This window comes from Sus scrofa, chromosome X (assembly GCF_054392235.1).
Source record: "Sus scrofa isolate SSC_HxYL_T2T_F1_AM1 chromosome X, Sscrofa_HxYL_maternal_Yorkshire_Landrace_v2.0, whole genome shotgun sequence".
Classification (NCBI taxonomy): Eukaryota; Metazoa; Chordata; class Mammalia; order Artiodactyla; family Suidae; genus Sus; species Sus scrofa.
Genome location: NC_139401.1, coordinates 64,402,363 through 64,428,710, shown reverse-complemented (window position 1 = coordinate 64,428,710; position 26,348 = coordinate 64,402,363). Strand labels below are relative to the sequence as shown.

At 38.2% G+C, this 26,348-nt stretch overlaps 1 protein-coding gene across 13 annotated transcripts in view; it reads left to right on the top strand.

Annotated features, from left to right (window-relative positions):
- The window catches only part of OPHN1 (oligophrenin 1), a 631,870-nt gene that overhangs the window by 193,935 nt on the left and 411,587 nt on the right, over positions 1–26,348 (top strand). For 12 of the 13 annotated variants that reach the window (XR_002340743.1, XR_014835159.1, XR_014835161.1 and 9 more), the window contains exon 3: positions 737–832. Coding sequence is in view for 8 of the 13 variants with exons in the window: in XM_085007358.1 (XP_084863484.1) it covers positions 737–832 (96 nt within the window). In the remaining 5 variants the exon portion in view is untranslated. Of the gene's footprint in view, positions 1–736; positions 859–26,348 lie in introns of all 13 variants that reach the window. The other variant, XM_085007356.1, reaches the window with a different exon arrangement.

The window sequence follows — 26,348 nt, the reverse complement described above, 5'->3', positions numbered from 1 at the left end:
TTATACTGACATTCTAATTTCATATAGTTATGTTCAGAATTATTGACCAAAAATGAAAACATTTGTCTGGCCATACCACTCTCAATTGTTTCATCAATCATCTCCTTATTTTATGTTACTTAGTGAATACTCTATGAGCAAGTTAAATTTGTCCCTCTGCCGGGTATTACCTCAACCAAAGCTGGCATTTTGTTAATGTGTAAAATGTCCAGATGTTGCCTATATTGTCCTTGGAAAGGCCCTAGAGAGGTAGACTCACCACCTGTATTCCAGTTTCAGGTCTTTCTGCCAGCTTTGGGACCTAGAGCTAATTTTTTCTTTGTAGATTGATTGTGGATATTTGATAAAAGCAAGAAAGCATCTAGACTCTTGTCCATAATGGGTACTCAATAAAGCTTAAGAAGACTCTCTTAGGAGTACAACTAAGTAGCTTTAGATTTTACTGGCTTTGGGTAGAACAGGTCAGGTAGGATAGGGATTGAATATAAAACATGTCCCTTAACTTAAACAGAAGACTTCACTAAGTTGCTTTACTTCCTCTTTAATGTGTGGTTTTAGCTGCTCACATCTCCTACTGAAAGTCTGCTCTTTGGTTTAACGTCTTCCAATGCAATTTGCTGTCTGTTGGGAGTCCTTGCCTTTGCTTTTCTTCTGTCTGTCCTAACAGGGATGAGGAAACCAGGCAAAAAAAAGACAGCATTGTTGACCATTTTTTTTTGTTTCTCTTCCTTTTTAGATTATTCCTCTGCTGTTCAGAAATTTTCACAGACGTTGCAATCCTTTCAGTTTGATTTCATTGGAGACACTCTGACTGATGACGAGATTAACATTGGTAAGTCTTCAGCCACAAGCTGCCATGTGCCTCTCAAAGCAGGTCTGAACCAAGCAACCTCCTTGGTTGGTGGATATAGAGAAGTTGGCATTTTTATCCCTTATTGCCTAATGCTGAGCTCCTGGGAAGCTGCTTAAGAAACATAATGAAACATTCCCTTCCAGTCCCATTTCCTCCTCACATGAAAGCAATAAAAAGATATCCCTTAAACTTCCACTGAGGTCTTTGACTCAGTCTACAGGGGAATTTTCTTTAAAGAATCTAGTAGGTGAAAATGGATATTTTTGTAAAGGATAAATTAAAGAGTGATTTTTTTTGAGGGGTTATTTTCCAAAATAATTCAGAGTAGGATTCTTCTAAGGAACAAATTCCCCTATAAAGTTTAAAATGAGCATTTATATATGTATAGCTTTTCAGGCAACAGGAGATTTGGCATCTCTCTGGGGAACTGAATTTAACAACTCACTTTGAGAGCTGTGCTATCTTGGAAAAGATATTTCCTCTCTATGAGCCTTAGTCTAATCCTCTGAAAAATGTTGTTAATCTCTGTCTCTCAAGGATTTTACAATAAGAGGTAAGAAAAAAATGTGTGTTTATGTTAATTATGAAGTTAAAGTTGTGTTGGCAAAATATGGCCCTTGTGCCAAATATTGTCTGCCACTTTTTTTTTTTTTTTTTTTGTAAATGAAATTTTGTTGGAGTGCAGACTTAACTGGAATACAGTTCGGTATTGTCTATGGGTGCTTTTGTATTACAGGGACAGCACTGAGTAGTAGTGGCAGAAACTGGATGGCTTTCAAAGCCTCAAATATTTGCTCTCTGGCCATTTAAAAAAAAGTTTGGTGACCACTGAGTTAAAGACCACTTCTAAGGGAGTTCCCACTGTGGCTCAGTGGAAACAAATCTGACTAGTATCCATAAGAATGTGGGTTCAATCCCTGGCCTCACTCAGTGGGTTAGGGATCTGGCATTGCTGTAAGCTGTGGTGTAAGTCACAGATGCAGCTCGAATCTCTCATTGCTATGGCTGTGAAGTAGACCAGCAGCCTCATCCCCAATTTGAGCCCTAGCCAGGGAACTTCCATGTGCCCATGGGTGCAGCCCTGAAAAAAAAAAAAGACCACTACTAAGTTTACAACTTAAGGTAAGGCATTCGCTAGATGAGAACACAGAACAATTAGAATGACATAATGGTACTGAAAAACAAGTTAGTAACACAATTTTATTTATGAACCCAAGAACTAAAATATAAAAATGTATTATTATTGTTATATTAAATTTTCATTGTAGTAAGTATGAGTAATATATAAAAGTATAAAATTACTTATAATAAAATATTCTAACACAGAAAGAATGTCTTGGATATTTGGGCATATTATTTTTTTGTCTTTTTTTTTTTTTTTTTTGCTTTTTAGTGCTGCACCTGCAGCATATGGAGGTTCCCAGGCTAGGGGTTTGATTGGAGCTACGGCTGCCGGCCTACATCACAGCCACGGCAATGCCAGAGCCTTAACCGACTGAGCAAGGCCAGGGATTGAACCCGCAACCTCATGGTTCCTAGTCAGATTCGTTTCCGCTGCACCATGATGGGAACTCCTTTTTGTCTTTTTTTTTTTTTTTTGCTTTATCTTTTAACTCTGTTTTTTACATGTAGCTGTTTTATATTTATGTAATTTAGTTCATTCTAAATGTGTAATTTTATATTTTTAACCTAACATTTTATCATAAGCATTTTCTCACGTCATTTAAAAAAATTTGTAAGCTTCATCGGGGGGCGGCAAGGACATTGTTTTGCTCATTGCTATTTCTCTAGCATGTAAAGGAGTATCTAGCATATAGTATATGCTCGGTACATGTTTTTTGAATGAATGAGTAATGGATGCATTTGAGTTTCATTATAGGATCCATGCTTTATATACTGTTCAACTATTATTGGAAATTAAGCTTATTTCCAATTTTTCATGATTATCAATAATACTATAATGAGTATTATTAGGAGGTTGACGACTACTGTTTTGGCCAAATGTGGCAATGTTACTAGTGAGGCAGACATTTATATTTGGATTATTTCTTTATGAACTCCATTTCATTCTATTTTTGCAAATATGTATTGGTCTAAGGGCATAACTTAGACCAATATCATGGGAGTCAGACGGCCCAGGTTTGAACTCTAGCTTTGCAATTTATTAACTGTGTAACCATGAAAAGTGACTTCACCTCTCTAATAATTTCTCTCATATGTAAAATGGGGATGAGGCAGTCAATGCCAAGTGTGCACAGTGCCTAAATAAATGTTAGGTATTTAATCATTATTGTTAATATAAGATTTGATTACTCTGTACTTGGCAATGGACTAAATGTTTTTGTGTCCCCCACAAAGTCATATGTTGAAATTCTATACCAATGTGATGGTATTAGGAGGTGGGGCCTTTGGGAGGTAATTAGGTCATGAAGGCGAAGCTCTCATTAGTGAGATTAGTACTCTTATAAAAGAGACTCAGAGAGCTTTCTCACCCTCTTTCTATCATGTGAGGATACAATGAGAAGTTGGCAGTCTGCAACCTGGTAGGGAGCTCTCACCAGAATCTGACCATGCTTGATCTCAGACTTCTAGCCTCCAGAAATGTCATAAATTTCTGTTGTTTATAAGCCATCCTATGTTATTTTGTTATAGCACCCTGAACTCAGTAAAATAGAAATTGGTACTGTGAAGTGGGGGTGCTGCCATAACACATACTTAAAAATGTGCAAGTGGCTTTGGAACTGGGTAATGGGCTCCTTTCAAATGGAATTTTAAAGATGATTCTGATGAGAGCCCTGAAAGAAGAGAGAGTGGTAGAGAAAGCATCAATCTTCTTGGAGAATACCTAAGTTATCATGGACAGAATATCAGTATAAATATAGATGGTGGAGTGCACTCTGTTTAGGTCTCAGACAAAAATGAGGAACATGCTACTGGAAAGTGGAGAAGAAGGTGATTCTTGTTATAAAGAGGCAAATAATTAGGCTGCATTGTTTGTGTTCTAGTGTTTTATGGAAGGTGAAACTTGCAAGCTATGAAATTGGATATTTGGCTGATGAGATTTCTAAGCAAGTGTTAAAAGAATGGCTTGGATTCCCCTGACTGTTTATAATAAAGTCTGAGAGAAGAGAAATGAAGAGAAGATGAAATTGTTAAGCAAAAAGGAACCCCAACTTAAAGATTTATCTATATTACAAAAAATGAGAAAGAATATTTGGAAGAAAACACTAAAAATATGGTGGACCTACCATTTGATAAGATTAGTGTAGGGGTGAACCATGGATTTAATCAATCTTCTCAACAAAAGCTAGAAATAGATGTGGGATTACCAGAAGAAACACTGCCAGCTAGGGCTAAAGCCTTGAAAACTGTGAGAAATGTCTATTGTTTATACACCACTAAATCTGTGGTATTTTTGTTATAGCAGCCCAAATTAAACATATTTCTTTCTTAAAAATAACTGCTATGGAGTTCCCGTCGTGGTGCAGTGGTTAACGAATCCGAGTAGGAACCATGAGGTTGTGGGTTCGATCCCTGGCCTTGCTCAGTGGGTTAAGGACCTGGCGTTGCTGTGAGCTGTGGTGTAGGTCGCAGATGCGGCTCGGATCCCGCGTTGCTGTGGCTCTGGCATAGGCCGGTGGCTACAGTTCCAATTAGACCCCTAGCCTGGGAACCTCCATGTGCCATAGGAGCAGCACTAGAAAAGGCAAAAAGACAAAAAACAAAAAAAACAAAAAAACAAAAAAACCCAAAAAAACCCTGCTACTTCCTTGTGAATGGGTAATCTTGGAGATTGGAAATGTATGGTATGTGGCATTCCCTAAATGTATCTTTTTTTTTTTTTCATGCTGGATGAGTCTGACTTTGAACAGGTGTCCATTTCCCCTAAAGCTAACTAACAGATCTGTGCCCCACATTATCTTTTATGCTGAACTTTATATATCAATTTTCTTACCCTTCTGAACCTCACCATTCTTGTCAACTAGTGCCATGAAGTTAAAAGAGAAAAAAAAAAAAAAGGTGTGTGAGCTTGAGCATAATGGCTTATAAACAAAAGTAAAAATGACCTCCTTGTGCTGCCTGTTTCTTGTGGGTGTCAACTGGCTGTGACACATTTCTTTCTTAATACGCTTTACAGTAACCCTTTAATTCAGTTATTATTTGCCTGCCAATTCCAGTTATGCTAGTTATCATCTGACCATTGCTTTTACGGATGCTGACTCATGAACTGACCTTTACTGATGCAGACTGAAAAGAGATTTTGAGAATTTTCAATGCCAGGAAGGTGCCACAGACACAGCAACAAGGATCTGAGCCATGTTTGTAGCTTACACCACAGGTCATGGCAATGCTTCCTGAACTATCTATAAGAGGAAAATGTAAAATAAATTGTCAGTGTCTATAGGGACCTTAGAAAGTATCTAATTCAGTTATTCTTAATACAGCTTTTTATCAGAATTAATTGGACTGCTTGTTGATCCAGAGTTTCAGGACCCATCTTAGATCAAATGAATTAGTTTGTGTATGCCTGGAAAAAGAAAAATCATTTTTTTTAAATCTCTGATTGCAAATCACATTTCTAGTCTAGTTATCATAACATATTTGAAAAAACTCTTTTGTGGACCAAGCAGATTGATTTAAGGTCAAGCTTGCAGGTAGAAAGTTCCATCAGCCACCCATTACTGCTTTATAGGGGCAGAATACTTTATCTAAGTTCCACATTGTCAGTTCTCCTAGTCCCCACACCTTTATTCAACATGGATTTTATTCATTGCTGAAAACTCACAGGCAAGCATAAACTTAACTGGGATGAAGCAGGGCTTAAGAAGTAGTTTCTTGGAGAGAGGACAAGATGGCAGAGGAGTAGGGAGACACGCTCGCCCTCTCCCACAAACACAACAAAAAAAGCACATCTACAGAATAAATGACTCGCACAGAACAGCAACCAATCGCTGGCAGAGGAACCTAAACTCCAATAACGGCAAGAAGTTCGTGACATTACTGGGCAGAACGGGAGAAAAGAGGAGAGTGAGATAAGGTGAATCCGAGCGGGAGGGGCGCTCCCGAAAGGGAACTGTGGAGGAGAAAGGGTTCCCGCACCCTGGAAAGTCACCTACCGGGGAAAGATCGAACAAACTGGAGAAATCTCCAGATGCAGAGAAGAGGTTAGCAGTAAGTTGGAGTACGGAAAAGCCGATCAAGAAGCGAACGGACCATCTGAACTACGGGCACAGTCACCAAAAATTGAGATGCCTGGGTGGGGGCTGGGCATCGAGACCTCGCCTCCGAAGGTTAGTTCCCGGGCTGGGGGGGCGGGGCAGAGCGGAAACTGCTTGGGAGGTCTAGAAACCAGTTGACAGGGCAGAGACTGCCTGCGAGACTAGAAAACAAAGCTGTCACAGAGAAAGGGAGCAATACTCTAGGGGCGGGGAAGTGGAAAGCCCCGGGGAGGAACCTGGGAGAAGAGCCTGGTCTGCGCCCATGCTGGGGAGGGGAGAGAAGAAGGGGTGGGTCCCCATAGAATACCCCCCACGCCACAGCAAGCTTACAGGCCCGCTAGCTAGCAGAAAGCTGTGCTTCCCAGTGCATCCCCTCCCCCCACCCCCGCCACCCCCTACGCTGTCGCCGAACCTGGGGCTGCCTGCCATCCAGGAGGGCTGGCCTCAACAATTGCCTGAAGCCTACCACCACAGGGGCTGTCCCTGCACAGGCCTGCTTGCCCTTTGGAGGGGCTACACTTCCACAGCGCAGCACCAAACACCACCAGCCCCCGAGAAAAGGCCTGCAGCCCAGAAAAGCTAGAACAAGCCTAGCCAGGCCGTGAATAGATCGGCCTAATTCTCGGATGGTTTTTCTGAGTCGGGCTGCCCCAGGCAGGAGCCTCTTTGGTCTCCGACGGCCCTGCTACCCACCCAAGCCCCCAGGGGGTGCTGAGACCTAGTGGACCAGCTGCATAGGACTGCCAGCTCCAGGCAGGAACCCCTGCAGCCCAGAAAAGCTGCAACAAGCCTGGCCGAGTCGGGAAAAAATCTCAGACGGTTTTTCTGTGTCAGGCTGCCCCGGGGAGGAGCCTCTTGGGTTTCCAGTGGCCCTGCTACCCGCCCAAGCCTCCAAGGGGTGCACCACTCCCACGTAATAGCTGCTCAGCACCACCAGCCCCCTGGAAGAGCCCCTGCAGCCCAGAAAAGCTGCAACAAGCTCGGCCAGATTGTGAAAAGATCCGCCTACATTCTCAGGCTGTCCTTCTGAGTTGGGCTGCCCTAGGGAAGAGCCGTTTAGGTTCTCAGTGACCCAGATAGCTGCTCCAACCCCAGGGGGTGAGGCACTACTGAGGAACAGCTGCCCAACACCGCAAACCCCCTGCAAGAACCCCACAGCCTAAAAACACCAGAGCAAGCTCTGCATGACCAAGTGAAATCAGCTACCATTGTGGTGTGGACCTCCCAGTCCTGTCTGCCCTCAGGAAGCCCTCCTTTGCTTCAAAGAAACCCTGTTAGCCCCATCAACACTCCAGAAAAGCCACACTGCCTCAAAAAAGATTGACCAACAACACCAGCCCTCAGGAAATATTCCACGGCAGTGACAAGGCAAACACTGCCCGATAATGGAGAGTTCAACTCCCTCAGGAGAAAGAAAACAACAAGCAAGATGAAGAAGCTGAGAAACTACCCCCAGTCAAACCAACAGGAGAACTCACCTAAAACAGTCAACAATGAAACAGATCTCTGTAGTCTGACAGACCTGGAGTTCAAAGGAGAAATAGTGAAAATACTGAAGGAATTAAGAGAAGATAGGAACAGTAATGCAGATACCCTCAGAAAGGAACTAGAAAATATAAGGAGGACCCATGAAAAACTAGAACATTCATTTACAGAGATGCAAACTGAACCAGGGGCAGTAAAAACCAGAATGAATAATGCAGAAGAACGAATCAGTGATATGGAAGATAGAATAATGGAAATCACTCAATCCAGTCAAAAGACAGAAAACCGAATCAAAAAGAGGAAAGCAATATAAAAGACCTATGGGATAAAAAAAGTGGGCCAATCTACCCATAACAGGAATTCCAGAAGGAGTAGAAAAAGATAAGGGGATGGAAAATATATTTGAAGAAATTATCGATGAAAACTTCCCAAATCTAAAGGATACTGGATTCAAGATACAAGAAGCACAGAGGGCCCCAAACAAACTGAACCCAAACAGACCCACACCAAGACACATCATAATAAAAATGGCAAAAGTTAGTGATAAGGAGAATATCCTAAAGGCAGCAAGAGAAAAGCAGAATGTTACCTACAAGGGAAACCCCATAAGAATATCAGCTGATTTCTCTACAGAAACACTACAGGCCAGCAGGGAATGGCAAGAGATATTTAAAGTGCTCAAAGGAAAAAATATGCAACCTAGAATACTCCATCCAGCAAGAATATCATTTAAAATAGAAGGGGAAATAACAATTTTTCCGAACAAACCAAAACTTAAAGAATACAGCAACACAAAACCCAGGTTAAAGGAAATATTGAAAGGGCTTCTCTAAACCGAAAAGAAAGGAAGGAAACGGAAGAAAAAAGAAAAGAAAAAAAAAAGAAGAAGAAGAAGAGGAAGAACTAGGACTGAGGAAACTGCAATCAGAGAGCAGTCACTCAAATAAGCCAGCATACATATTTAATCATGAACATGCTTCAAACAAAATAAAATTAAAAATAAAAAAATAAAAAAAGAGTCATCAAAACCATAAAATGTGGGCAAGGGATGTTAGGAGGTAAATAACCCTTTTTGTTTGTATGTTTCTCTTCTTAATTTTAATATAGTAATGAAGTGTTTGAACTTACAGGACCATCAGGCTAAAACACACAATTATGGGAAGGGGTTAGCATACTTAAAAAACAGGGCAACCACAAGCCAAAACCAAATATTGCATTTGCAAAAAATGAAAAAAAAATACACTCAAGCAGATAACAACAGGAGACCATACAACCAAAAAAAAAAGGAAGAATGGAGAAAAAGGAAGAATGGAGAAAAGGAAGAATGGAAGAATGGAAGAATCAACTGGAACACGAGGTTCAAATGGCAATAAATAATCATCTATCAATTATCACCTTAAATGTCAATGGACTGAATGCCCCAATCAAAAGACACAGACTGGCTGAGTGGATAAAAAGGCAAAATCCTTCAATATGCTGCCTACAAGAAACTCACCTTAGGACAAAAGATACATATAGATTAAAGTGAAAGGGTGGGGAAAAATATTTCACGCCAATAGACATGACAGAAAAGCAGGAGTTGCAATGCTCATATCAGACAAAATAGACTTTAAAACAAAAGACATAAAGAAAGACAAAGAAGGACACTACTTAATGATTAAGGGATCCATGCAAGGGGAGGATGTTACTATCCTCAACATATATGCCCCAAATACTGGTGCACCCAGATAGATACAACTAATATTAACAGACATAAAGGGAGATATTGATGAGAATACAATCATAGTAGGAGACCTAAATACCCCCCTCACATCAATGGACAGATCCTCTAGACAGAAAACCAATAAAGCAACAGAGATCCTAAAGGAAACAATAGAAAAGTTAGACTTAATTGATATCTTCAGGACACTACATCCAAAAAAATCAGAATACACATTCTTCTCAAACGCTCATGGAACATTCTCAAGAATCGACCACATATTGGGACACAAAGCTAACCTCAATAAATTTAGGAGCATAGAAATGATCTCAAGTATCTTCTCTGACCACAATGCATGAAATTAGAAATCAACCATGGGAAAAGGAAAGAGAAAAAACCTACTACATGGAGACTAAACAACATGCTACTAAAAAACCAATGGGTCAATTAGGACATCAAGAAGGAAATTAAAAACTACCTTGAAACAAATGATAATGAAGACACAACCTCTCAAAATCTGCGGCAAGCTGTGAAAGCAGTGCTCAGAGGGAAATTTATAGCATTACAGGCCTTTCTCAAAAAAGAAGGAAGATTCCAAATGGACAACTTAACCCTCTATCTAAATGAATTAGAAAAAGAAGAACAAAAAAGTCCTAAAGTCAGCAGAAGGAAGGAAATTATAAAGATGAAAGAAGAAATCAATAAACTAGAGACTCAAAAAACCATAGAGAAAATTAATAAAACCCAGAGCTGGTTCTTTGAAAAGGTGAACAAAATTGACAAACCCCTGGCCAGACTCACTAAAAAGAGGAGAGAAAGAACCCAAATCACCAAAATTAGAAATGAAGAAGGAGAAATCATAACGGATACAGCAGAAATACAAAAAACCATAAGGGAATACTATGAACAACTATACGGCAACAAGTTTGACAATCTGGAAGAAATGGACAATTTTCTAGAATCTTACAGCCTGCCAAAACTGAATCAAGCAGAAACAGACCAACTGAACAGACCGATCACTAGAAATGAAATTGAAGAGGTCATAAAATCACTCCCTACAAATAAAAGTCCAGGACCAGATGGCTTCACAGGTGAATTCTATCAAACATATAAAGAGGAATTGGTGCCCATCCTCCTGAAACTCTTTCAAAAGTTGGAAGAAGAAGGAATACTCCCAAAGACATTCTGTGATGCCACCATCACCCTCATTCCAAAACCAGGCAGAGATACCACCAAAAAAGAAAACTATCGCCCAATATCACTGATGAATATAGATGCAAAAATTCTCAACAAAATCTTAGCCAACCGAATCCAACAACATACCAAAAAAATTATACACCATGACCAGGTAGGGTTCATCCCAGGTTCACAAGGATGGTTCAACATACGCAAATCAATCAGCATCATACACCACATTAACAAAAGAAAAGTAAAAAATCATATGATCATCTCAATAGACGCAGAAAAAGCATTTGACAAAGTCCAACATCCATTCATGATCAAGACCCTCGCCAAAGTGGGTATAGAGGGAACATTCCCGTACATAATCAAAGCCATTTATGATAAACCCACAGCAAATATAATCCTCAATGGGGAAAAACTGAAAGCCTTCTCACTCAAATCTGGAACAAGACAGGGATGCCCACTCTCACCACTGCTCTTCAACATCGTTTTGGAAGTCCTAGCCACAGCAATTAGACAAACAAAAGAAATAAAAGGCATCCATATAGGAAGAGAAGAGATGAAACTGTCACTGTATGCAGATGAGAAGATACTATACCTAGAAAACCCTAAGGATTCAACCCCAAAACTCCTTGAACTGATTAAGAAATTCTGCAAGGTGGCAGGATATAAGATTCACATTCAGAAGTCAGTTGCATTTCTGTATACCAGCAATGAAACATTAGAAAAGGAATACAAAAATACGATACCTTTTAAAATTGTACGTCACAAAATCAAATACCTCAGAATACACCTGACCAAAGAGGTAAAGGACCTATATGCCGAGAACTATAAAACCTTAATCAAAGAAACCAAAGAAGATGTAAAGAAATGGAAAGATATTCCATGTTCCTGGATTGAAAAAATCAATATTGTGAAAATGGCCATCCTACCCAAAGCAATCTACAGATTCAATGCAATCCCTATCAAATTACCCATGACATTGTTCACAGAACTAGAACAAACAATCCAAACATTTATATGGAACCACAAAAGACCCAGAATCGCCAAAGCAATTCTGAGAAACAAAAACCAAGCAGGAGGCCTAACTCTCCCAGACTTCAAGAAATACTACAAAGCCACAGTCATCAAAACAGTGTGGTACTGGTACCAAAACAGACAGACAGACCAATGGAACAGAATGGAGAATCTGGAAATAAACCCTGACACCTATGGTCAATTAATCTTTGACAAGGGAGGCAAGAACATCAAATGGGAAAAGGAAAGTCTATTCAGCAAGCATTGCTGGGAATCCTGGACAGCTGCATGCAAAGCAATGAAACTAGAACACACCCTCACACCATGCACAAAAATAAACTCCAAATGGCTGAAAGACTTAAATATACGACAGGACACCATCCAACTCTTAGAGGAAAACATAGGCAAAACACTCTCTGACATCCACATCATGAATATTTTCTCAGGTCAGTCTCCCAAAGCAATAGAAACTAGAGCAAAAATAAACCCATGGGACCTCATCAAACTGAAAAGCTTTTGCACAGCAAAGGAAACCAACAAGAAAACAAAAAGACAACTTACAGAATGGGAGAAAATAGTTTCAAATGATGCAACGGACAAGGGCTTAATCTCTAGAATATACAAGCAACTTGTACAACTCAACAGCAAAAAAACCAATCAATCAATGGAAAAATGGGCAAAAGACCTGAATAGACATTTCTCCAAGGAAGATATACAGATGGCCAACAAACACATGAAAAAATGCTCAACATCGCTGATTATAAGAGAAATGCAAATCAAAACTACCATGAGATACCAGCTCCCACCAGTCAGAATGGCCATCCTTAATAAATCCACAAATAACAAGTGCTGGAGGGGCTGTGGAGAAAAGGGAACCCTCCTGCACTGCTGGTGGGAATGTCAACTGGTACAGCCACTATGGAGAACAGTTTGGAGATACCTTAGAAATCTATACATAGAACTTCCATATGACCCCACAATCCCACTCTTGGGCATCTATCCGGACAAAGCTCTACTTAAAAGAGACACATGCACCCGCATGTTCATTGCAGCCCTATTCACAATAGCCAGGACATGCAAACAACCCAAATGTCCATCGACAGAGGATTGGATTCGGAAGATGTGGTATATATACACAATGGACTCCTACTCAGCCATAAAAAAGGATGACATCATGCCATTTGCAGCAACATGGATGGAACTAGAGAATCTCATGCTGAGTGAAATGAGCCAGAAAAACAAAGGCAAATACCATATGATATCCCTTATAACTGGAATCTAATATCCAGCACAAATGAACATCTCCTCAGAAAAGAAAATCATGGACTTGGAGAAGAGACTTGTGGTTGCCTGATGGGAGGGGGAGGGAGTGGGAGGGATCAGGAGCTTGGGCTTATCAGACACAACCTAGAATAGATTTATAAGGAGATACTGCTGAATAGCATTCATTGAGAACTATGTCTAGATACTCATGTCGCAACAGAAGAAAGGGTGGGGGAAAAATGTAATTGTAATGTATACATGTAAGGATAACCTGACCCCCTTGCTGTACAGTGGGAAAATAATAATAAAAAAAAAATTGGGCAGGTATCAGTATCCAGTTCGAATTACAGATAGATAATACCAAAGCTGGTTTTTTTTTTTTTTGACAGATAGATACTACCAAAACTTTTTTTTGAGCAAACAGGAGAGAATATGCATGCTTTTAAGTTATCCACAATCAACAAGAGATGAAAAAACTCAACTATGTCAAATAGAAAAAACAGGGCAAAACTCTAATAATCCAAAAGGGTGTGCTGTAGACAATGCATTATTTCCCATTAAAACACAAAAATTCTCCCTTTTCAAAGTTAATAAAAATATAAATATTCTTTTCTTCTTTTGCTTTTTAGGACTGCACCCACGGCATATGGAAATTTCCAGGCTAGGGGTTGAATAGATGCTGGCCTATGCCACAGCCACATCAACACCAGATCCGAGCCTCATCTGTGACCTACACCACAGCTCATGGCAATGCCGGATCCTTAACCCACTGAGCAGAGCCAGGGATTGAATCTGTGTCCCCCTGGATACTAATAAGATTCATTTCTGCTGTGCCAAAACAGGAACTCCAAAATATTCTTGATAAAAAAAATATGGCTGGTCTGATTAGAATTGGCCTCATTTTTTGCAGTTATAACAAGGGTGATTATTTGCCATATGGTTCTATTTAACTTTGCTTTGCTGGAAATTTTCGTAAAGAATCACACTTTGGACTTTTTTTTAAATTTAATTTTATTGGAGTATAGTTGATTTACAATGTGGTACTAGTTTACAGTATAGTGAATCAGTCATATACATAGAAATATATATATATATATATTCTATGTATATATAAGTGTGTATATATTCTCTGTATAAACACACACATACACACACACACACACACATATATATATTCTTTTTTCCTATATAGGTTATTACAAACTATTGAGTAGATTTTTCCTGTGCTATAGTAGCTTCTTGTTAATCATGTATTTTATACAGGAGTGTGCATATATTATTCCCAACCTCCCAATTTTTCCCTCCCCTCAATGGTTTCACCTAAGGTAACCTTAAGATTGGCTTTGAAATCTGTGAGTTTGTTTCTTTTTTTGAAATAAGTTCATTTGTATCATTTTTATGAGATTCCACATATAAATGATATTGTATGTTATTTGGCTTTCTCTGTCTGACTTACTTCACTCAATCTGATAATCTTTAGGTCCTTCCATGTTGCTGCAAACCACATTATTTCATTCTTTTTTATAGCTGAAATAATATTATATATATATGTATATATCATCTTTGTCCATTCCTCTGTCGATGGACATACTTGTTGCTTTCATGTCTTGGCTATTGTAAATAGTGCAGCAATGAACATTTGAGTGCATGTATCTTTTCAAATTAGAATTCTCTCTGGATATGTGCACAGCAGTGTGATTGCTGGATCATATGGTAGTTTTTTAAGGAAACTCCATAGTGTCCTCCTTAATCATTGCAACAATTTACATTCCCACCAATAGTGTAGAAGGTTCCCCTTTTCTCCACACCTTCTCCAGCATTTATTTTCATAGGCTTTTTGTTGATGGCCATTCCGACTGGTGTGTGGTGATACCTCATAGTTGTTCTGACTTGCATTTCTCTAATAATTATTGATATTTAGCATCTTTTCATGTGTTTTTTTAGCCACATTTATGTCTTCTTTAGATAAATGTCTGTTTAAATCTTCACATTTTTTTTTGCTTTGCTGATAAAAAGCTCCATGAGATATTTGTACATTTTGAAGATTAATCCCTTGTCAGTTGATTCGTTTGCAAAGGTTTTCTCCTATTCTGTCGGTTCTCTTTTCATTTTTTTGTGCTTTCCTTTGCCGTGCAGAGGCTTTTAAATTATTTAGGTTGCACTGTGTTTTTGTTTGGTTTGTTTTTATTTTCATTATTCTACAAGATGGATCAAACAAGATATTGCTGCAATTTATGTCAAAGAGTGTTCTGCCTATGTTTTCCTCTAGGAGTTTCATAGTATCTGGCCTTGTGTTTGGGTCTTAAATCCATTTTGAGTTTATTTTTGTTTATGGCTTTTGAGCATGTTCTAATTTCATTCCTTTATATGTAGCTGTCTAGTTTCCCCAGCATCACTTCCCACTGTAGCTCAGCAGCTTAAGGATGGGGACATTGTCTTCATGAGAATGTTGGTTTGATCCCTGGCCTTGCTCAGTGGGTTAAGGTTCCAGCATTTATGCAAGCTATGGTGGGGGTTGCAAATGTACCTCAGGTCCAGTTACCATGAGGCTGTGGTGTAGGCCTCAGCTGCAGCTCTGATTCAACCCTGGCCTAGGAACTTTCATATGCCATAGGTAAGGCCATAAAAAGAAAAAAATTAAAAAGTAAATTACAACTGATAACACTATAATGTTTTCTAATATCAGTCAAGACAGCATTAGGACTCTGATAAATAGAAACATATCATGGACAATGAGGTCATTGACATTTTCCTAGGAAATTCTCATATAGTATGTAATATATGAAATACGTATATTAAAACATTTTACCTATCCAAATTTAACCCAGGTAAGCAAAACATATCTTTCAATTTGATAATTCTTCCTGTGCAACTCACATGATAAACTCAAAATACCAAAACTATGCAGTGGTCATTTTTAGGAGATGATTGTATTCAGATAGATGCCATAGGGAGAACCTATATTAATGAGAAACGTTTTAAAGAAAAGGAAGAAAACTTGGGGCATTACAGAGGCAGGTAAACAAAGAAGTCATCTTTGAGTTTATGGGAGTCATAAGCAAGGACGGAGATGGGTCTTATATGTGAGGGAAGATGGTGCTTTGTGGTTTACCTGTTTCTCAGAACATAAAATGGTGTTTCTTAACTGTCCCTGCTTTCCTTGAACCTAGTTCTTAGATAAAGTTCATCATTGTCATTGATCTAATATTCACAAAGCAGAGCATAACACAAAGTGCTTTCAAAAGGAGGTGGCAGCTTCCAGGCCATTCTGAGTTCCCATGGGGGGTGATTGATTAAAGAGGATGGCATCTCTGCAGAATGAGGCATGGGTGTCCTCCCAGATCTGGAACAAATATTTTAAAATCTGTATGGAAACACAAAAGATTCCAAATACCCAAAGAAATCTTGAGAAAGAACAGAGCTAGACTCCCTGACTTCAAAATATTAATACAAAGCAGCATTAATTAAAACAGTTATGGTAACTGCACAAAAATAGAGACATAGATCCATGGAACAGGATAGAGAGCTCAGAAAGAAACCCATGCAATTCTGCTCAATTAATCTACATCAAAAGAAGCAAGAATATACAATGGAGAAAGGAGAGTCTCTTCAATTAGTTGTATTGGGAAGAGCGGACAACTACATGATAAAGATTGAAATTGGAACATTCTCTAATACCAGATATAAAAACAAACTCAAAATAGGTTAAAGCCCTAAATGTAAGACTGAAAACATGAAACTCATAGAAGAAAATGTAGGTAGAACACCCTTTGACAGAAATTGTAGCAATGTTTTTTTGGATCTGTCTCCTACAGCAAAGGAAACAAAAGTGACAATAAATGAATGGGACCTAGTTAAACTTAAAAAGCTTTTATATGGCAAAGGAAACCATAGTAGAAAAGGAAAGACAATCTACAGAATGGAAGAAAACATTTGCAAGTGATATGATATGATATGATTTGATATGCTATGGTAGGATATGATATGATATAAGGGGGTAGCATCCAACATACATAAAGAGCTCATGCAGCTTAAAATGAAAAAACCAAACAACTCAATTAAAAAATGGGCAGAAGGATTGAATAGAATTTTCTCTTTTTATTTTTTAATGTCTTTTGTTTTTGGCTTTATTTCATTTGTTAAGGTTTTATTGAAGTATTATCGATTTACAATGCTGTGATAATTTCTTCTATAAAACAAAATGATTCAGTATACATATACTCACATCCATTCTTTTTACATATAGCTTATCACAGAATATTGGGTAGAGTTCCCTGTGCTATACAGCAATACAGCACTTCTCCATTGGCTAATCATTCCAATGTGCATATGCCAATCCCCAACTCCAGATGCATCCCTGCCACTTCCTTTCCCCTTTGGTAACCCTAAGTTTGTTTTAAAGTCCGTGAGTCTATTTCTGTTCTGCAAATAGGTTCATGTTGTATGTTTTTTTTAGATTCTATATATGAGTGACATCATATGATGTTTGTTTTTCACCATCTGACTTAATTCACTTAGTATGATAATCTCTAGGTTCATCCATGTTGTTGCAAATGGCATTATTGCATTCTTTTTTATGGCTGAATAATATTCTATAGCATATATGTACCACATCTTCTTTATCCATTTCTCTGTTGATGAACATGTAAGTTGCTTCTATGTCTTGGCTATTTATAAATAGTGCTGCACTGAACATTAGTATGTATGTATCTTTTTAACTTATGGTTTTCTCTGGATATATGCCCAGGAATACAATTGCTGGATCATATTGTAGTTCTATTTTCAATTTTTTGAGGAAACTTCATATTGTTTTCCATAGTGGTTGCACCAATTAACATTCCACCAAGAGTGTAAGAGTATTCCCTTTACTCCACACCCTCTTTTGCATTTTTATTTGTAGACTTTTTGATGATGACCATTCTGATTTGTCTAATGTGGTACCTAATGGTAGTTTTGATTTGCATTTCCCTAATGATTATCCATTGCTGAACATCTTTTCTTTTTTATTTATTTATTTTGCTTTTTAGGGCCACACATGAAGCATATGGAAGTTCCCAGGCTAGGGGTCGAATTGCAGCTGCAGCTGCTGGCACAACAATGTGGGATCCAAGCCACACTGTGACCTACACCACAGCCCATGGCAACGCTGGATCCTTAACCCAGTGGGCGAGGCCATGGATTGTCATTTCCATGAGCCACAACAGGAACTCCCTTTCATTCTTTTTTTTTTTTTTTTTTTTTTTTGCCATCAGTGTGTCTTCTTTGGAGAAATGTCTATTTAGACCTTCTACACATCTTTAAAAAATTTTATGCCTATTTTTTGATTGGGTTGTTTCTTATTTTGATATTGAGCTGTATGTGCTGTTCATTTATTTGGAGATTAATCCCTTGTCAGTTGTTTCATTTGCAAAGATTTTCTCCCATGCTATGGATTGTGTTTTCATTTTGTTAATTTTTTGGGGAGGTATGCAAAAATTTAAATTTAATTGTTTGTTTATGTCTTTTGTCCTCTGTCTTTTTTAGGGCCACACCCGTGGCATATGGAGGTTCCCAGGCTAGGGGACTAATCACAGCTGTAGCCACTGGCCTACAACACAGCCACAGCAACGCCAGATCAGAGCCAAGTCTGCGAACTACACCACAGCTCATGGCAATGTCAGATCCTTAATCCACTGAGCGAGGCCAGGGATCAAACCCATGACCTCATGATTCCTAGTCATATTTATTTCTGCTGTGCCACGACGGGAACTCCTGTTCATTTTTTTAAATTTTCATTACTCTTGATGGTGGATCTGACAAGTTATTCCTGCAGTGTATGTCAGAGAGTGTTCTGCCTCTGTTTTCATCTGGGACTTTTATAGTATCTGGAATTATATTTAGGTCTTTAATCCATTTTGAGTTTATTTTTGTGCATGGTGTTAAGGAGTGTCCTAATTTCATTCTTTCTCATTTTGCTGTCCAGTTTTTCCAGCACCACTTGTTGAAGAGTCTTTTTTCTACTGTATGTTCTTGCCTCCTTTGTCATACATTAGTTGACCATAGGTGCTTGGGTTTATTTCTGGGCTTTCTATCCTTTTCCATTGATCTATATTTCTGTTTCTGTGCCAGTAACATACTATTTTGTATGCATTATTATTTTTAGGCATGGTTTTCTGGAAGTGAATTTACTGGCAAATAGGATATAAACAGTTTGAAGTCTTTCAGTCAATGTTGTCAGCTTCCATTGGAAATTTACAACCCTTTTGGAAGGCAGTGTCTAATAGTCTTAGGAAATTTATTTGACTTTGCTAAATTCCAGTTTTCTCATTAATAAAGTGATAATGCTAAATATTAAAAGAGTTGAGAAGCCTCTAGCATAATGCCTTTCTCTTCCTCTCCTTTTTCTTAAAATTTTGCTCTTTTCTCCCTTGAAAATTTTTCGGAGATAGTTACTTCTTGTTTGGCCATTTTTTAATGCTCTAAGACTGCTAGGCTTTCATGAAGAGTATTGCATTCACTTTTACTTTTTTTCTTTTTTGGCCACACCTGTTGCATATAGAAGTTCCCAGGCCAGGGACTGAATCTGAGCTGAAGCTTTGACCTATGCCACAGCTACAGCAACACAAGATTCTTAAAGTACTCTGCTTGACTGGGGATCAAACCTGTGCTGCCACAGAGACAACACTTGATCATTAACCCACTGTGCCACAGTGGGAACTCCTGCATTCAGTTTTCTAAGCCGTGCTTTGTCCACAGAATGTTGGATGGTGGTGGTGAGGACAATGGAGCTTTTGCATGCCTGTTTTTAAACTTTGCTAGCAAATTTTCTTTGTCACCTTTCCTTTTATCTTAAGAAAGTGTAGGTGTTCAACTCCTTCTCCTTGTTATTTAGTAACTTTTCTCTCCTGCAGCACTCTCATGGATAGTTTGATCTTACTAAAGTTTTTGTTTTCTTTCTGTAAACTCTAGAGAGCCATTTTCAAGAATTCTCTCTCTTTCTCAGAAGGTGATGTGATAATCCATGAGTTTGGTTAAAAATATACCAGTAAGAGGCCTTTAAGATTTCGTGACACTAATCCAGAATTAACTATGGTCCATACTTCCTGCTTTAGCCCTTGAAGCATTTCTCAACTCACTATATACATGAACAAAGAAGTGTGAACATAAGATCTTCTGGGTAACCTAAGCACCATTTAGGAGGCAATTAGAGAGCAATAAGTATATGACAGAGGGACTTTGGTTGGGATTAAAAGCACATTGTTATATGAAAGAAGTTCGATCAAGCATTGAATTAAAGTCCCCTTGTAACTATGCAACTAGTTATGTGACCTTGGCAAGTCAGTTCCCATTTATGGACCCTAGTCTCCTTACAGATAAAATGAGGTAGTTGGACTAAGATAGATGATCTTTACACTGTGATGTATGCCTATTGTCATACATCTCAGTGAGATTTTAGAGTCTTCTGATAATCAAATAAATAAAATTACAATCTTTTATAGAAGCAAGACATTGAACAATGGGTTTTCCTAGACTCAGTAACTTAAGTGATTTAACAGTTACTGAAGGTCTTGTTAATTGAAAGTAAGGATCAATAATCTCTGACCTCAGGGAAATTTGTTATGAAATGACATCTAAAAAGCTCCTCTTACATAAAAGCAATTAAAACACTGCCAAAAATTGCCAAAGTCAACTTTTAAGACCTCTACATGTTACGGTAAATTTGCAACAATATGAGTTGTTTTCAGTGAAGATAAAAAATGATGAATAATAGAAAGAACAATGACCTTTCTGGTGTTTTAATTTACCCTATTCTCACCCCCTCTCTCCAGCTCCACAATAGCCTTGGAAGCTAACAGCTGCACAATAGTGAAAGCTGTAAAAATTACCTCTTGTGTAGCCTTTGGATAGGGAAGAATGGGTTTGAAGTTCCTCTAAAGCTAAAAATAAGACTTGTAGTGCTTGTCTTATTTGAATTGACTCAGAGCTGACTAACTGAAGATGGCTGTTTTCAAGCATTTGTCACAAGCATTTCATGATAATTCTTTAGCAGCCACAGCTCTCTCAGGCAGCAAAAAGAATAGTAGCAAACATGAAGCTGAAAAATAAACTTGTTAGGAAAAAGTGGAGAGTGAGATGTCCATAGAGTGCTTTGAAAAGTTGAAACATATTCCTGGAAATATAGAAGGTCATGCAAATGTGTGAATGTGTAGTGCTTTGCTTACATCCATGATTTTCACCTGTCCAGAAAAGAATCTCTGATTTATGGCTGACCTTGAAGGCCTGTACAATCAGGAAGTGAAAACTAAGACAGAGTTATACACCATCTGGCTGAATGTTGACAGTGTGCACCAACACGTAGAGAGTCCTTCAATGAAGACTGGGAGACTTACTGGCTTAAAGTACTTAAATTAATTCCGTCCAATCATTTGCTGACCACTAATTTACTAGAGACTTCAGTATGTTTATATGACAAAGAATGCAGACTTTATTGAATTAGTCCACAAATAACAAGAAGAAGAAGGGAAAGGGGTTCTGATTTCCAAAGCTGTCACATAGCATTATTTAAAATGCATACTTTTGAACAAAAGAGACATGCAAAGAAGTAAGGAAACATGACCTATCAGTAAGAAAAGAAAAAAATCAATAGAGACTTTCCCTGAGGAAACCAAATCATTGTAACTAACAGAAAATATTTTCAGTTAGTTGGTTTAAGTATATAAATGTATCTATATAAAAATAAAATTATAATTTATTTAATTAACAAAAAAGAGCCACCACTGAAAAATTGTGTGGGGTTGAAAATTACCAAAACTGGAGTTCCTCTCATGGCTCAGCAGTTAATGAACACAAATAGGACCCATGAGGATGCAGGTTCAATTCCTGGCCTCTCTCAGTGGGTTAAGGACCTGACATTGCCATGAGCTGTGGTTTAGATCACAGATGTGGCTCAGATCTGGTGTTGCTGTGGCTGTGGTGTAGGCCATCAGCTGTTGCTCTGATTTGATCCCTAGCCTCAGAACCTCCATACGCTGTGAGTGTGGCCCTAAAAGAAAAGAAAAGAAAAGTACAAAAACTGAAAGGAAAAACTCAGTAAAGCCTACTGGGAGAAGATAGAATTAGTGAACTTAAATACAGATGAATTGAGATTATTAAATCTGAGGAAAAGAAAGAAAAAGAATAATAAATGAATAGAACCTCAGAGAGCATGGGATATCATCAAGCATAAATGCACATGTATATTGGGAGTCTAAGAAGAAGAGAGCAAGGCAAAAATAATATTTGAATAAGCAATAGCCAATGCCTTGTGAAATTTGTTTAAAAATATTGATCTCTTTTTTTATCCAGTCAGCCACTCTGTGTCTTTTGATTGGAGCCTTCAGTCCATTGACATTTAAGATGATAATTGATAGATGTTTATTTGTTGCCATTTTAAACCTTGTTTTCCAGTTGAGTCTATAATTCTTCATTCTTCCTTTCTTTTTTTGGTTGGATGGTCTCCACTTATTTTCTGCTTGAATACATTTCTTGTCATTTTTTGTGAATGTAATGATCAGTTTTGATTTGTGCTTCCCCTGTTTTTTTAATTATTATTTTTAAATAGTTATTTCCCCAATACCATTTTTTTTCTACTGTACAGCTTGGTGACCCAGTTACACATACATGTACACATTCTATTTTTGCACATTATCATGCTCCATCATAAGTGGCTAGATATAGATCCCAGTGCTACACAGCAGGATCTCATTGCTAATCCATTCCAAAGGCAATAGTTTGTATCTATTAATCCCAAGCTCCCCAAACACCCCACTCCCTCCCCCTCCCCCTTGACAACCACAAGTCTATTCTGCAAGTCCATGATTTTCTTTTCTGTGGAAAGGTTCATAAGTATGTTAACCCCTTCCTATAATTGTGTGTTTTATCCTGATAGTCCTGCAGGTTCAAACACTTCATTACCATAATGAAATTTAAAAAAAAAGAAAAAAAGAATCTATTTATTTCCTTACTTCCCTTGCCAATATTTTATGATTTTGATGTCTTATTTTCTTTTATTTTATTTTAAACATTTTCATGATTAGATCTGTATGCTGGCTTATTGAAGTGACTGCTCTCTGACTGTGGTTTCCTCCATCCTAGTTCTCCCTTTTTTTTTTTTTTTAAATTTAGAGAAGTCCTTTCAATATTTCTTTTAGAATGGCTTTTGTATTGCTGTATTCTTTTAGCTTTTGTTTGTTGGAGAAATTTTTTATTTCCCCTTCTATTTTAAATGATATTCTTGCTGGATAGAGTATTCTAGGTTGCATATTTTTTTCATTTCAGTGCTTTAAATATCTCTTGTCTTTCCCTCCTGGCCTGTAGAGTTTCTGTAGAGAAATCAGTTGATAGCCTAATGGGGGTTCCCTTATAATTGACATTTTGCTTTTCTCTTGTTGCCTTTAGGATCCTCTCTTTATCATTACCTTTTGCCATTTTTATTATAGTATGTCTTGGTGCGGGTCTATTTGGGTTCAACTTGTTTGGGGACCTCTATGCTTCCTGTATCTTGATACCAGTATGCTTTAGATTTGGAGTTTCCAGCGATAATTTCTTCAAATATATTTTCAATCCCCTTTTCTTTTTCTTTTTCTTTTTCTGGAATTCCTATTATGCGTAGATTGGCCCATTTTATATTATCCCATAGGTCCCTTATATTGCTTTCATGGTTTTTTTTTTTTTAATTTGGTTTTCTGTCTGCTGTCCTGTTTGGGTGATTTACATTATTCTATCTTCCACATCACTAATTCATTCCTCTGCGTTATTCACTCTGGTTTTTACTGCCCTTAGCTCAGTTTGTGTCTCTGCAAATGGCTTTTCTGGTTTTTCTTGGCTCCTCCTTATATTTTCTAGTTCCTTTCTGAGGGAGTCTGTGTTACTCTTCATATCTTCTCTTAATTCCTTCTTCTATAAAATCTTACATGAAATCAATAAAGTACAGGGAAGTATTGTATCATATAGGAAATATAACTAATATTTTATGATTACTATAAATGGAATATAAACTTGAAAAATTATGCATTTCTATGTTATGCACATGAAATTTATATGATATTGTATATCAATGCTACTTCTATAAAAATAATAAAAATAAAAACAATAGTCAACAAAACAATTCATTTTTTGTTGAGGAATTAAAATTTATATACCTTTAGCTAGACTGATGTGGAACATACTTAAATTACTAAAAAAAGAATGAAATATGTATCATTACTATTGAATGTACAGAAATAAAACTGATTTTATGGCAACAGTATAAACAATACTTTGCCAACAAATTATATCACCATGATGAAATCAACAGATTCCTAAAAGGATGCAAACTATGGAAGCTAATGCTTGAAATAGAAAATGTAAAATGACCTAGAACAAATAAAAATACAGAATTTGTAATTTAACAAATATCCCCTAGGAGAAATTTTTCAAAGGGTTAAATAGGAAGACTCTGACTTCACCTCCTCCATAGGCATACAAAAATTGCAACTATTCCAAGATTAAGAGGAGGGTCAATGTTGTTTTATAGTCAACCCACAACCCTGCGTAGGTGATCCAGAAAGAGGCTGAACATTACAATTGTGGAAGTTATCCCCAAAGAGTGAGGAGTGTTTAGCCCCACTTTGGGCTCCCTATCCTGGTGGTCCTGCACTGGGAGAATGACTCTGGAATTTTTGGATTTGCTAAACAGTAGGGCCTACTTTTGGGAGAACCAGAGAGCTTTGGAAAACAAAGACTTCATATTCAGTTGGAGTGCAGAAAATCTCACATTCTCCAAGACCCAGAATAGAAGCAGTAGTTTGAAAGGAGAATGAGCTAGACCTATTTCCTGACCTTGGAGAGCCTCTTGGAGAGTTGGTAGGCAACTGGGACTCCCTCTGGCATCATGGATGCTGGCAGCATCAATTTCTGGGAACTTTTTCTACCAAGAGGGTGTTGGTGTTACTAAGCGCCATTTTGGAGTTTTCCCACTAGCCTATAAATAATTGAGGAATATCGACCCAGCAGCCAAGTGGCACCAGTCCATGGACTCCCTGAGGCATTGCAGCCAGCCATTTAGGGGCCAAGCCCTGGCTACCAGTGGGCCAGCACCAGCCACAGTCCTTCCTTAGGCACTTCAGCCTGGAACCTTAGGAAATTTCCCAACCTTCTGGAGATCACCTGGGCCATGCAGCTAGCTGTGCCAAGAACTAGCCCCACCCAACAGTGAGCTCGATTCAGCTCCAGAACCACATGTGACCTGCAGACAGCTGAACTGGCCCTCAGCCCTGCCCACAAGTGGGCCTTCACCAGCCCAGGTCCAGGCCCTGCAGCCAGCTGTGCAGGATTTGGCCTTGCAGATCAGCAGGCTGGAATCACTCCTGGGACCTGCTGGGCCCCACTGCCAGTCATGTCAGTGTGTGTCCTCACCCACCAGTGAACTGGAACTCCTCAGCTAGCTGTGCTGAGACCTGATGCTGCCCAATAGTGAGGCAGCAGACTCTGTATAAGGAAGGACATGGAAGCCAACTAGGTCAGATGCCAGTCTCACTGTACTTGGCCCTGCCAAAATAGAAGGGTTCATGAACGCCATATAGTGGGCATCCTTAGAGCATGTATCTCTAGTGACCTAAGGGTAATGTGTTGTTTGGATTCTTGGAATAGCTCCTAACAAAGGCCATTTCTCCAAGGTTAGAATATGTAAGTGACCTAGCTAATATATACAAATAATGTCAGAGAATTAGGCAAAATGAAGCAACAGAGGAATATGTTCAAATTGAAGGAATAATATAAAACCCCAGAAGATGAACTAAGTGGAGATAAGCAATCTATCCAATAACGTGTTCAAAGTAATGATTATAAATATGCTCAATGAACTTGGAATAAGAATGGATGAACACAGTGAGAAGGTTAACAAAGAGATTGAAAGTAGTTGTATATTTTGGAGATTAATCCCGTGTCAGTGGCTTCATTTGCAAAGATTTTCTCCCATTCTGTGAGTTGTCTTTTCATTTTTTTTTTAATGGTTTCCATTGCTCTGAAAAAAATTTAATAAGTATCTATTGGTTTATTTTGTTTTTATTTTCATTATTCTAGGAGGTGGATCAAACAAGATCTTGCTGCTATTTCTGTTCAAGAGTGTTCTGCCTATGTTTTCCTTTATGAATTCTATGGTATCTGGTCTTACATTTAGGCCTTTAATCCATTTAGAGTTTATTTTTTTGTATGGTGTTAGAGAGTGTTTTAATTTGATTCTTTTACATGTGGTTGTCCAGCTTTCCCAGCACCACTTATTGAACAGACTATCTTTCCTCCACTGTAAGTTCTTGCCTCTTTTGTCATAGATTAGTTGACTATAGGTGCTTGGGTTTATTTCTGTTATTTCTATTCTGTCCCAGTGATCTATATTTCTGTTTTTGTGCCAGTACCATTACTCTTTTGATGACTGTAGCTTTATAATATAGTCTTTTCAATATAGCTTTCACTATTTGGGGTCTTTGGTGTCTCCATAAAATTTTAAAAATATTTTGTTCTAGTTCTATGAAGAATGTCATTGTTAACATGATAGGGACTGCACTGACTTTATAGATTGCCTTGAATCTATAGATTGCCTTGAGTAATTTTGAAATACTGACTCTTCCAATCC